Source organism: Camelus bactrianus, chromosome 6 (assembly GCF_048773025.1).
Source record: "Camelus bactrianus isolate YW-2024 breed Bactrian camel chromosome 6, ASM4877302v1, whole genome shotgun sequence".
NCBI classification, from domain to species: domain Eukaryota; kingdom Metazoa; phylum Chordata; class Mammalia; order Artiodactyla; family Camelidae; genus Camelus; species Camelus bactrianus.
The window spans coordinates 64,658,700-64,669,945 of record NC_133544.1 but is presented as its reverse complement, the minus strand read 5'-3'; the positions used below and the strand labels follow the sequence as shown (position 1 = coordinate 64,669,945).

At 41.8% G+C, this 11,246-nt stretch overlaps 1 protein-coding gene across 1 annotated transcript; it reads left to right on the top strand.

The window, feature by feature from the left end:
• Nucleotides 1-9,384: 9,384 nt before the first annotated feature.
• LOC105064663 (eosinophil cationic protein-like) lies at nucleotides 9,385-10,404 on the top strand. The gene is made up of 2 exons (XM_010949677.3): nucleotides 9,385-9,522; nucleotides 9,747-10,404. The coding sequence occupies exon 2, from the start codon at nucleotides 9,752-9,754 to the stop codon at nucleotides 10,223-10,225; it is 474 nt and encodes a 157-aa protein (XP_010947979.1). The 5' UTR covers nucleotides 9,385-9,522; nucleotides 9,747-9,751; the 3' UTR covers nucleotides 10,226-10,404.
• The last annotated feature ends 842 nt before the right edge of the window (nucleotides 10,405-11,246 follow it).

The following is an 11,246-nucleotide window of genomic DNA, read 5'->3' as shown; positions in this document are numbered from 1 at the left end:
TCCACTCACTATTCCCAGGAGTTACACATACTGTCATGTAATTACAACTTCCAATGTCTTCATTTTTGTGTGGGTTCCTATTTCCACCTGGTGTCCTTTTTCCTCTGCCTGAAGGACTTCCTTCTTCATTAAAGATTATGAAGCTTTTCATATATGAAGATTATAACGATTACTATAAAAAATTAAAAGCTAATTCCTTTAGCTCTTGTATGTCTGAAATAGTCCGTTTAATAAATCTAATAAAACAGGCATTTCTCATAAGTTTTATCAATTTTAAAAGGTACAAATAAAATGTCAGAATAGAAATAAGATGTAAAAACAGATGCTGCAAATATTTTAAAAGAATGTGATTAATTTTGTGCCAATATATTGAAACACTTCAGATGAAATGGATAAATTCCTACAGAAAACAAAAACAACCTGTCAAAGTTATCTCAAGAAGATCTAAGAATATCACTTATGTGTGGAATCTAAAACATAATACAGACAAATGTATATGCAAAACAGAAACAGACTTGCAGATATAGAAAACAAACTTGTGGTTACTACCGAGGTGAAAAGGAAAGAGGTAAGTACAAATTAGGGGTATGGAATAAACAGATTCCAACTACTATGTATAAAATAGACAAGCAACAAGGATGTACTGTACAGCACAGCGAATTGTAGCCATTATCATGTAGTAACCTACAATGGAGTGTGATCTGCAAAATACTGAATCACTATACTGCACCCCTAAAACTAATATAATATTGTAAATCAAGTATACTTCAATTAAAAAAGAACTAGAAAACTCAGCATATCTGTAATTGTTAAAAAAATTGAAACAGAAGTTAAAAATAGTCTCAAAGAAAATGTCAGGGCCAGATAGCCTTACAGATGAGTTCAGTAAATAATAAAATAACATATAATTCCAATTACAGAAAATAGAGAAGGAATATTCCTCAACTCATTTCTGAAGGCTAATATATAATCTGGATACCAAAATCAAACATGGTAATAGCAAAAAAAGAAATTTCAGACCAATTTCATTCATAAACATAAATGCAAAAACAAAAAATCCTTAAATATTAGCAAACTAAATTCAGTTATGTAAAAAAAGATAATTTAGCTTAACTGAAATGAGTTTATACCAAAGTTGGTTTAATATCTAAAATCAGTTACTACAATTCACCCCATTTATGAATTAGGAGAGAAATACTATATAATTATATCATTAGATGCAGAAAAAAAAATCAATAAGATTCACAATCCACTCAAGAGTGGAAACCAAGAGTAGAAGGGAAGGAAGCTTTTTTGTCCTTTAAATAGGAATCTACCAAAACTCCACAGCACCAGCGGGTCTACCACAACGGCCCTTTAAAGATTTATTGGAAGCACTTTTATAGCAAGCATTAGGCTAAGTGCTGAAGGTCACAAATAAGGACAAGACGGCTACAGCTCCTGGCATCAGGGGAAAGATGAAAGTTAAGAGTCCCAATTTTGTCACCATTGTTGCAGGAGAGTAAAATCCCCACACCGGTTTACTCCATGGGCACTTGGCCAGTCAGTCAATGGATAGCTGCCCTAAGAGTCAGGTGCCCTCTTTTGATTCAAAGCCCTGCCATCATTTTGATGGAGTCTCCGAGTAGAGAATTCGGTCACCTATGGCTGCTCCCTCTTGTGGGTAGAAAAACTTCCTTCAGAAGGGAATGGATTCCAAGAAAGAAATAGGCTCATTTCCAGCGCAGCCAAACTGCAAAGCTTATAACACAAGAAGGTGCTCTGCACATATCTCACGCCCTTTCATTCATACCTGCGATGCTAAGAGTGTGAATCTGAAGGTGGCTTGTTAATACTATAGAGCACGAAAGCATGAATGTTTTGGTAAACTCAGAAATCTGGTCTTTGAAAGTTGGTTGTATTTATGCTGGCTGAATTTTCTGTTTATTCATCTATTGTCTTCCAGCCGCGTGACGGTAATTAAGAAACTTCCAACCCATTTCCCGCTGTCTTAAGGGGAACCCAGGAAGACGTTCTACTCTCCGCTTGGCCAAGGGGATTCAGGTGGCGCAGCGCCCCCTGCGGGCCGGTGCGGGAGACGCGGAGGGGACCACGAGGTGTAGAGTCACCCGCTCTGCCACCTCTCCTCCGGGTAGCTGCTCCTTCCGGTGCCGTGCTCTGCGCATCAGGGCCTTGTTTCTATTAAGGAAATTAAGGACATCTCTCTGGGGATTTGGGTGTCGTCCCAAATCCCCTCCGCAGGAGCCCATTGGGGAGAAAGGAGCTGAAGGTCCAGCTGGAGGACCCTGCGAACCAGGCGAGAGTTCTTATTGGAGAAGCTCGTGGGTAAATCAACGGCTTGTGTAGTTGCTAGATGGGAGCAAGGCTTTTCCAGAATAGAAGCCCCTTGAGAGGGCTTTATTCTCTGACATCCCCATCCCCACCTTGTCTTGCATCCAAAAAACCGACACCGTGTCAGAAGTGCGGGGTGGGCTGTGGAGTTAGCGTTAGGGGAGAGGCTGTAAGAGAGATGACTGAAAACAGTAAGCGAGCCTTACAGCAGAGAAGAAGCACTTACATGGAAGACTTTGACAAAGTCTCAAAGACTTAAAGATGTAGGGTGCAATTCCTTGGCATTACATGTCAGGGCTGGGAGGAGCCTAGCCGTCCAGATGAACAGGTTCCCCCTCCTCACAGCCCACACGGATGGGCCTGGTGGAGTCCTTCTTGTGGTAATGGCAGTAGGGGGGCCGGGTCCCTGCTCTGGCAAAGCAGTCGGTGACACTGACGTCGTGAGTACTGTTGTGGCAGCTGCGCAAGGAGCGGCTGCTGGTGTAGGGCACTGCTGGAGTGTTACAGAAGGCTGCTACGGTGGCCAGGTCTTCGTGAATAAAGGTGTTGATCTGCTTGCACTTATCCCTGTGGATCAGCCACCGTCGCCTCATCATCACGTCACAGTATCGGTGGTGTCCCCCAGGGACCCATGATGTGGGACTGTCTATATGTCATCTTGAGAAGGGCAGACCTGGAGTGAAGACAGTTTGCTCCAGGAGGAAGAGGAGAAGAAGGGTCCATGTCAGATTCATGTTCCCTGTGAAAGCAGGTTAAGGAAGAGTGGGGTCAGGGAGTGGGCCAAGGTCCCCTTCCCCCAAGATTCTTACTTCTAAGAACTCTTGGTCCAAACACTTAATGTCTCCTCTGCCCTCTACCTACACTTATTCTTCTTGTAGTCATGGCAACTGCTGTTCTTCCATCCTCCTTCCAACTCACATCCCTTCTTTTTCTCTGGATAAGATGTGAGGAGAGAAGGATTTGCCAATAAAGGAGGTGCCTACCACCCCCTCACCCTTTATGAGCCTGTCATACAAAGGTATTTTCAAACTCCAAAGCTGTTCTTGCCCCTTTCTTGAGCAGTTAACCTAAAAACTGACATCTCTAAAGTGTTTGCCTCTATCAGCCTGTGAGTGAGGCAGTTGTCTCTGCCAGACTCTTTCTACAATGGGTGAGCCCCGAAGGGAACTGACAAATCCATATGCCTCGCATCTTAGAAAATATTTCTGCTTCCTTAAATACATATGCCTGTTTTAAACACAGTTAAAAAGAAAACAGGAGAATCTACAACAAAAGGAGGCAAGGATATACAATGGAGAAAAGACAGTCACTTCAATGAGTGATGCTGGGAAAATTGGACAGCTACATCTAAAAGAATGAAATTAGAGCATTTTCTAACACCATATACAAAAATAAAGTCAAAATTTATTAAAGACCTAAATATAAGACCAGATAGTATTAAACTCCTAGAGGACAACAAGGGCAGAGCACTCTTTGACATAAATTGCAGTAATATTTTTTCTAACCAGATCCTGGAGTAATGGAAATAAAAGCAAAAATAAATACATGGGATCTAGTCAACAAAACAAAAAGACAACCTACAGAATGGGAGAAAATATTTGCAAATGATGTGATCAACAAGGGACTAATTTCCAAAATATACAAACAGCTCATACACCTTAATATCAAAAAAACAAGCAACCCAATCCAAAAACGGGCAGAAGACCTAAATAGACATTTCTCCAAAGAAGACATCCAGATGGCCAACAAGCACATGTAAAGGTGCTCAACATCACTAATGTCAGAGAAATGCAAATCAAAACGACAATGAGATATCACCTCACACCAGTCAGAATGGCCATCACTAAAAAGTCCACAAATGATAAATGCTGAAGAGAGTGTGGAGAAAAGGGAACACTCCTACACTGTTGGTGGGAATGTAAATTGGTGCAGCCACTATAGAGGACAGTATGGAGATTCCTCAAAAAACTAAAAATAGACTTACCATATGATCCAGCAATCCCACTCCTGGGTGTATATCTGGAGGAAAATATAATTTGAAAAGACACATGTATCCCAATGTTCACAGCGGCACTATTTACAATAGCCAAGACATAGAAACAACCCAAATGTTTATCAGTAGATGATTGGATAAAGAAGTATGTGGAAAACTACTCAGTCATAAAAAAAGAATAGAATAATGCCATTTGCAGCAGCATGGATGGACCTAGAGATTATCATATTAAATGAAGTAAGTCAGAAAGAGAAAGAAAAATACCATATGATATCACTTATATATGGATTTTTTTTTTAAAAAAAGGACACAAATGAACTTTTCTACAAAACAGAAACAGACTCACAGACATAGAGAATAAACATGGTTACCAGGGAGGAAAGGGGGTAGGAAGGGATAAATTGGGAATTTAAAATTTGCACCTCTTGGGGAGTGATAGACATGTTAGTTATCTTGCTTGTGGTGGTGGCTTCATTGGTGTACACATCTATCAAAACTCATCAGATTGTTCATCTCAAATATGGAATTTACTGTACAAGAATCATACCATAATAAAGGTGTTTTTAAAGAGTCTACAAATAATAAATGCTGGAGAGGGTGTAGAGAAAAAGGACCTCTCCTACACTGTTGGTGGGAATATAAATTTGTGCAGCCACTATGGAGGACAGTATGGAAGTTCCCTAAAAAACTAAAAATAGATTTATCATATGACCCAGCAATCCCACTCCTGAGCATATATCTGAAGAAAACTATAATCTGAAAAGACACATGCACCCCAATGTTTATCGCAGCACTATTTACAATAGCCAAGACATGGAGACAGCCTAAATGACCATCAACAGATGACGGGATAAAGATGTGGTATACATATATAATAGAATATTATTCAGCCATAAAAAATTATGAAATAATGCCATTTGCAGCAACATGGATGGACCTAGACATTATCATATTAAGTGAAGTAAGTCAGACAGAGAAAGACAAATATCGTATGATATCACTTATCTGTGGAATCTAAAAAAATGCGACGGACAAGGGACTAATTTCCAAAACTACTCAGCCATAGAAAAGAATGAAATAATGCCATTTGCAGCAACAGATACACGTTACTATATATAAAATAGATGAACAACAAGGACCTACTGTATAGCACAGGGAAGTGTATTCAACATCTTGTAATAACATATAATGGAAAAGAATATGAAAAGAAAATACATATGTGTGTGTATGTATAATCAAATCACTTTGCTGTACACCTGAAACTAACGTTGTAAATCAAATACACTTCAATAAAAAGTAAAATTAAAAAACTGTAATAAATTCCAAAAAAAAGGTGCATTTCAATTCTACAGGAGCAAACTTCATGTTTCCCCTACATTTTTCTCTGCCTCAGAATAAAGATTCCCAGCTCATCCATGTGTAGGGCTGGGCATCGGGAAACTTCCCTACGGGTGCCCAGGGAATCTAAGTAAAGATTGAGTGTCAGGTTCCTACCTCTGGCTCTAATATTCTGGCTCCTTTTTTGAATACCTGGGAGTCCAAGGGAAGGATTTTTGCAGAGCAGGTGACATCCACAGAGATAGCTACGTCCCTTTCAGCGGTGGATATTCCTAGCAGAAATGGATCCTCCGTTGCCTTCCATCCTTTCTCTAATCCTGTAGGAATCACATTGCGGATATTTTCTCCCCAGACCTTAGGGTGAAGGCCACAAAGGAAACTCTCAGGTCTGTCAATGATCTTAAACAGATTAAGGACTGATTTCTTGTTTACTATTTCACACCTAGAGTGTTTACCAGCATCACACAGAGTGCCTATGACATCACCACAAATATAAAGAAAGAGACCTGCAGTTTGGTGCCTGTCTGTCCCAAGCTTGCTATTGGAGGTGGGCAAGTCACCTCATCCTACTGCTCACTACTAAATCGAAGGTTTAGACTAAAGATGTCTTTCAGCTCAGTCATTCTCCGTCACTCACTCTAGCCTAATTAAGCATTACTTGTGTGTATGAGTCCGTGTGTGATTTTCTGTGTGTACATTTTGGTTTATACATGTTGAGGTAAGAGATCTCAGTGAATGCCTCCACATGCTCAATATGCGATGGGTCAATTTCACTTGAATGCAGTTTTCCAATTTCTCAGGGAACACTTTGTACCATCCCTCTACAGACTTACCCCTCCATAATCCCATCCGAGCTCTCTTACTCCCCTCTCCAGGGAGGGGAAGAACTTGTTATAAAAGTGAGAAAGAGAAGGGTCCCTTCCTTTTTCATGTCAAAAATGTGATCAAAGGGATCAAGTCCTGCTTTTGTTCAGTAGTCTTTGAGGGAGATAAGGGGGTGCTCCCATGCAAGAAGTCAGGTCTGGGGCCACCTTGCTGACTCCAAGAGACCAGGGAGAGCCCAGCACATCAAATGTTTTTTGAACTTAGGTTAGCTGAATCTCACTCCATTTGCTGCAGTTAACCTGAACCATGTTATTGCAATGGTCTGTGTGCGTTGCTGGTCCCACAGACACCTGCTGCATTAGGAAGCCGTGCGTAGGTAGGTTCGGGCAGTTGGCATCTATCACCCTATCAGCAGGGTAAGAACAGACATTGCAAGAATACCCCGGGCTGAAGAAATTGCAGCCGTTGGACATCATGCTTTTGCACATAGGCTCTGTAAAAAGAGATACTGATCAACCCTGAGACCAGTGTTCTCAACAGTAGTTTTTACCACAAATGCAGAAGTTTTTGTCTGGCTCGGTATCTTACGATGTTCCTAGATTTCAAAAAATGATTTGATGATACTAGGGCTAAATTCTGGCTTTTCCTCTGAGGGAGTATGGATCAGGTCCAGAAACGTGCCACTAAACTGGGCTGCAAGGGAAGCCATGCGAACAAAATAACAGAATGAGCCCAAGAGAAGTGGCTTTTGTCTATTCAAGACAAAATCACACTGAAGTTACACTGTATTTTGATTAACATAGGCTTATATTCATTCCTGCTTCATATCAAGAAGTCCTCTCCGAAAGGTCTTAAATATCAAACTAGGTCATTTGTACTAGACCTGTAGACAAAGAAGGGAAGTTGAAAATGTGTAGTGGGAGACAAATATCATATGATGTGACTTATATGTGGAATCTTAAAAAAAAGATACAAATTTTATTTACAAACCAGAAATAGACTCTTGGACATAGAAAACAAACTGTAGTTACCAGAAGGAATAGATTGAGAGTCTGGGACTGATGGATACGCACTGTTATATGTGAAGTGGACAGGCAGCAAGGGCTTCCATACAGCGCAGGGAACTATATTCAGTTTTTTTTATAACGAGCTGTAATGGAAAAGAAACTGGAAAAATATGTATGTATGTATATATATGTATGACTGAACTGCTTTGCTGTACACCTGAAACTAACGTAAATTGGCTGCACTTCAATCAAAAATAATAATAAAAGAAAATGCATAGAGGAAACTTATGGATGAACCCGTCAGGAAAATCATAGAAGGCATACACCGAGTACAATTTTAAAGGTGGAACATGATTGCAGATTGGGCATGATATTGTGGGGGTCACTTCTCAGGACACTTGTAACAAGCCTGCTAGGCAGTATCTGAGTGAACAGACAGGACGTGATAAGGAGGTAGGAGTAGAGTCCGTGGAAACCTCTGAACTATCGCAGCCTTCAACAGAGGCGGCGGCTGCTCAGCTCCAGTTGATCCCTTGTGGCACTGGGGACTCAGTGCACCAACCGACATCTCCCGATTTTTAAAGATAAGACAGATATGCAAAGTTTTATGTGAACTATCCCAATTTGAAGTGTTAATATCCAAAACCCAATATTACAAGTGGCACTGTGTATGGTGACTAAGAACAGGTTTTCAAGCCAGATGCAGCGCCTGTGACCGCAGTGTATGATTTTTAGTTCACGGTACAGACACTTGAGTAGGAGTCCTTCTACTCAGTGTGGTTGTCGGCATCGCAGAAGGGTTAAACTACATCTAATTCATTTTTACATCCTCATCTCCTATGAAAATGCTTTCCACAAAATAGACATTAAAAAAAACTTGCTTCCTGATAAAAGATATTAATGCATTGCAAAGGGGAGAGGGTAGGTATAGCTCAGTGGTAGGGTGCATGCCTAGCATGCATGAGGTCATGGGTTCAATCCCCAGTAACTCCAGTTAAATAAAAAAAGTAATAATAAATAAGTAAACTAATTACCTCCCCCAGGAAAAATAAAAACAAACAAATAAGGATACAAAGTCTTATCCATTAATGTTCATTTTATAAATTAAAAAAATGTTTTTCCTTTTAACACCAAGAAATGAAATCTACTGGGAGATAAATGACAATTCTAGGGCAGACTGTTTTCTAGAAAATAACACAGACTGAAAAGAACAGTAGGAAAGCTAGCTCCAGGTTGGAATCCTTTACATGACACCATGTTCATTCTCTGGCTGATTTTACAGAAAGACTTTCCTCTGGGCGTTTTGGGGTTATGTTACTTCACAGGAAGTGAAGGCAAAACCAGGCAGGGTGAAAACAAGAGAAAATGAATTCAATGGATGGGGAGCAGAAAAAACATTGACAACAACAGTAACAGAAACTCACAGATACATCACAAATGCCTTTACTTACTTACAGGATTTTGAGCAGTAAGAAATTCAGAGCTCAAGTTTTCAGCACAGGGAGGTGATGAGATAAAGAACATTTGGGTGAGAGGGAACCAAGGTTACTAAAATGAAAAGGGGACCTGGGTTCCTCCTGCCCAAACAACTCTCCCTGGCTCGGTTTGTTCTGAGTACTGAGCCTCCCTTTATGTACTTCAGTCTTTCAGTGTCTTGCCCCAAGTTGAGTTATAAAATCTATGGCCACTCTGCAGTCAATGGCATTTTTCATTTAGGAAGTCCAGACCCAGTGGCAGAGCTCTGCCCTGCCCAGGATGCCTGGAATTAGGTTTGTTACAACAGAAGCAGCAGTGGTGCTGTCCTCGGGTATGCAGTGATCGGCACACGGCAAAACAAAGAAGCTCATCGCGTAAGTGGGCCATGGGCCAGTCTGTAGATTTCTTCATATCCTGGACTCAAAACCTTCCTGGTTCTGCCGGCCCCACCCACAGAGGCTGCTCTATATCTCTAGTCCCAAGGATCGGGGGAGACTCGCTGCCTTTGAGCACCAGGACCACCAGCACCAGGAGCCAGAGCATAGAGACTGGGTAAGACAGTGAGCCCTAGAGCTGGGACGGGATGGACAGCAATGGGGCAGCAACTGTGGGAGTGGTGAGCTGGAGTTAGTGCCCAGGACACGAGGCAGACTTTGGGGAGCAGAGGGGCGAGGAGATAGAACCCCACAGTGACAGCAGGGGACCGTGCAGGGTGAGAGATGGGGGAAGTGTGTTATTGCTGGACTGGAATGCAAAAGATACTCTTCTTTTCACAGGAAACATGGTTCCGACACAGCAAGACTCCCGGCTTTGTCCCCTTTTGCTACTGGGGCTCTTGGGAATGGTGATCTCACTCCATGCCCCACCCGCTAATTTAACCAGGGCTCAGTGGTTTGAGATTCAGCACATAAATATGGCGCACTCTCAGTGTGATCCTGCAATGCAGGTAGTTAACAGTTATAGAGGGGTATGCAAAGATAAAAATACTTTTCTCCATACAACGTTTGCTCAGGTAGCTCATGTTTGTACCACTAAAAATGTAGCTTGCCGAAATCGAGGGATGAATTGTCATAAGAGCCCAGGTCGAGTGCCTTTAACCTTCTGCAACCTCACAAAAATTGAATCGAATTACACAAAATGCAAGTATAGTCAGATGAAGATGCAGATGATCTACATTGTTGCCTGTGAGCAAAGATCACCGCAGGACAATGCCACGTACTCGTTGGTTCCAGTTCACTTGGATAACATCATCTAAACTTTGGGTCAGCACTTTTGGTCATGCTCTTCTGCCAGGCTCCACGGTCACAGCCATGGTCCCATCCCACTATCTGCCCCAGATATCAGCATCGGTCCTCATCGCACCAACCCCAGACCCTTTTAAGCTTTGCTGAGCTGAAGCTCCTTGTGCACCGTGCAATAAATGTTACAGAATCACCTACATGGCTCTGTGTGTCTTCTTGCGCCCTTCTGCTGTCATGTCGTTACATTCCGATCTAGAGACTTCCTCTTCTTCTAATAAGAGATTTGTGGGAAATAGACATGAGGATAAAAGGCTCCTTGTGTCATGAATTTGTGCAGACTTTTCCTTCTCTTAAGTCAAGAAGCGAAGGCTTCCCGCCATGGCTGCCTATTTCGATACCAGGAGGCAAGGAGACCCCCCAGTAAGTAGAAAAAAATATATCTGATTCTGACTTAAGAATCATAAATATTATTATACAAGTGAACTATATGGTATAAAAATGAAAAGAAAGAAGAAAATACCATAATTGTGATGAGACCAAGAGAAAAAAGCAAATTTTAGCCTCAGAGGTGTTTTTTTTTTTAAGTAAGTGTATCCAATCTTCAGGTATTAATGGTTATCCCAGGGGTGGATCCAGAGTTTGAGTCTAATGTGGAATGAGATCGGTTGTTCAGGTCGTGTATGGACAGACTCTAGTACTGCCTGAGAAGAGGTGAAACTCTTTCCTGGCACTTGTATGTCCTGGAGAAGGGAGCAGCTGGCCATCTGGTGGCAGAAGGTGAGGAGGAGACATGGAATTGAGATCTCTCCCAAGGGTGAATCAGTGGCTTATTCACATTCAGGCCAGGAAAGGGCATAGGCTCCAGGACTAGGCAAATGGAGACCCACAGAAAAAGGAGTGGAGAATGAGGGTCCCTACTCTGCCTCCATCGCAGGGCTGCACTCAGGAATCAAAGAGGAACAGGAAGAGACAGCTCCTTGCAAACTGTGGTCAAGTGCGGCATTCAAGTGATCAGGGGACAGGGTGGGCTTTTGC

Bases quoted from the DNA above. Each gene is read 5' to 3' on its own strand.
- LOC105064663 (XM_010949677.3), top strand. From the start codon at position 9,752: ATGGTTCCGACACAGCAAGACTCCCGGCTTTGTCCCCTTTTGCTACTG.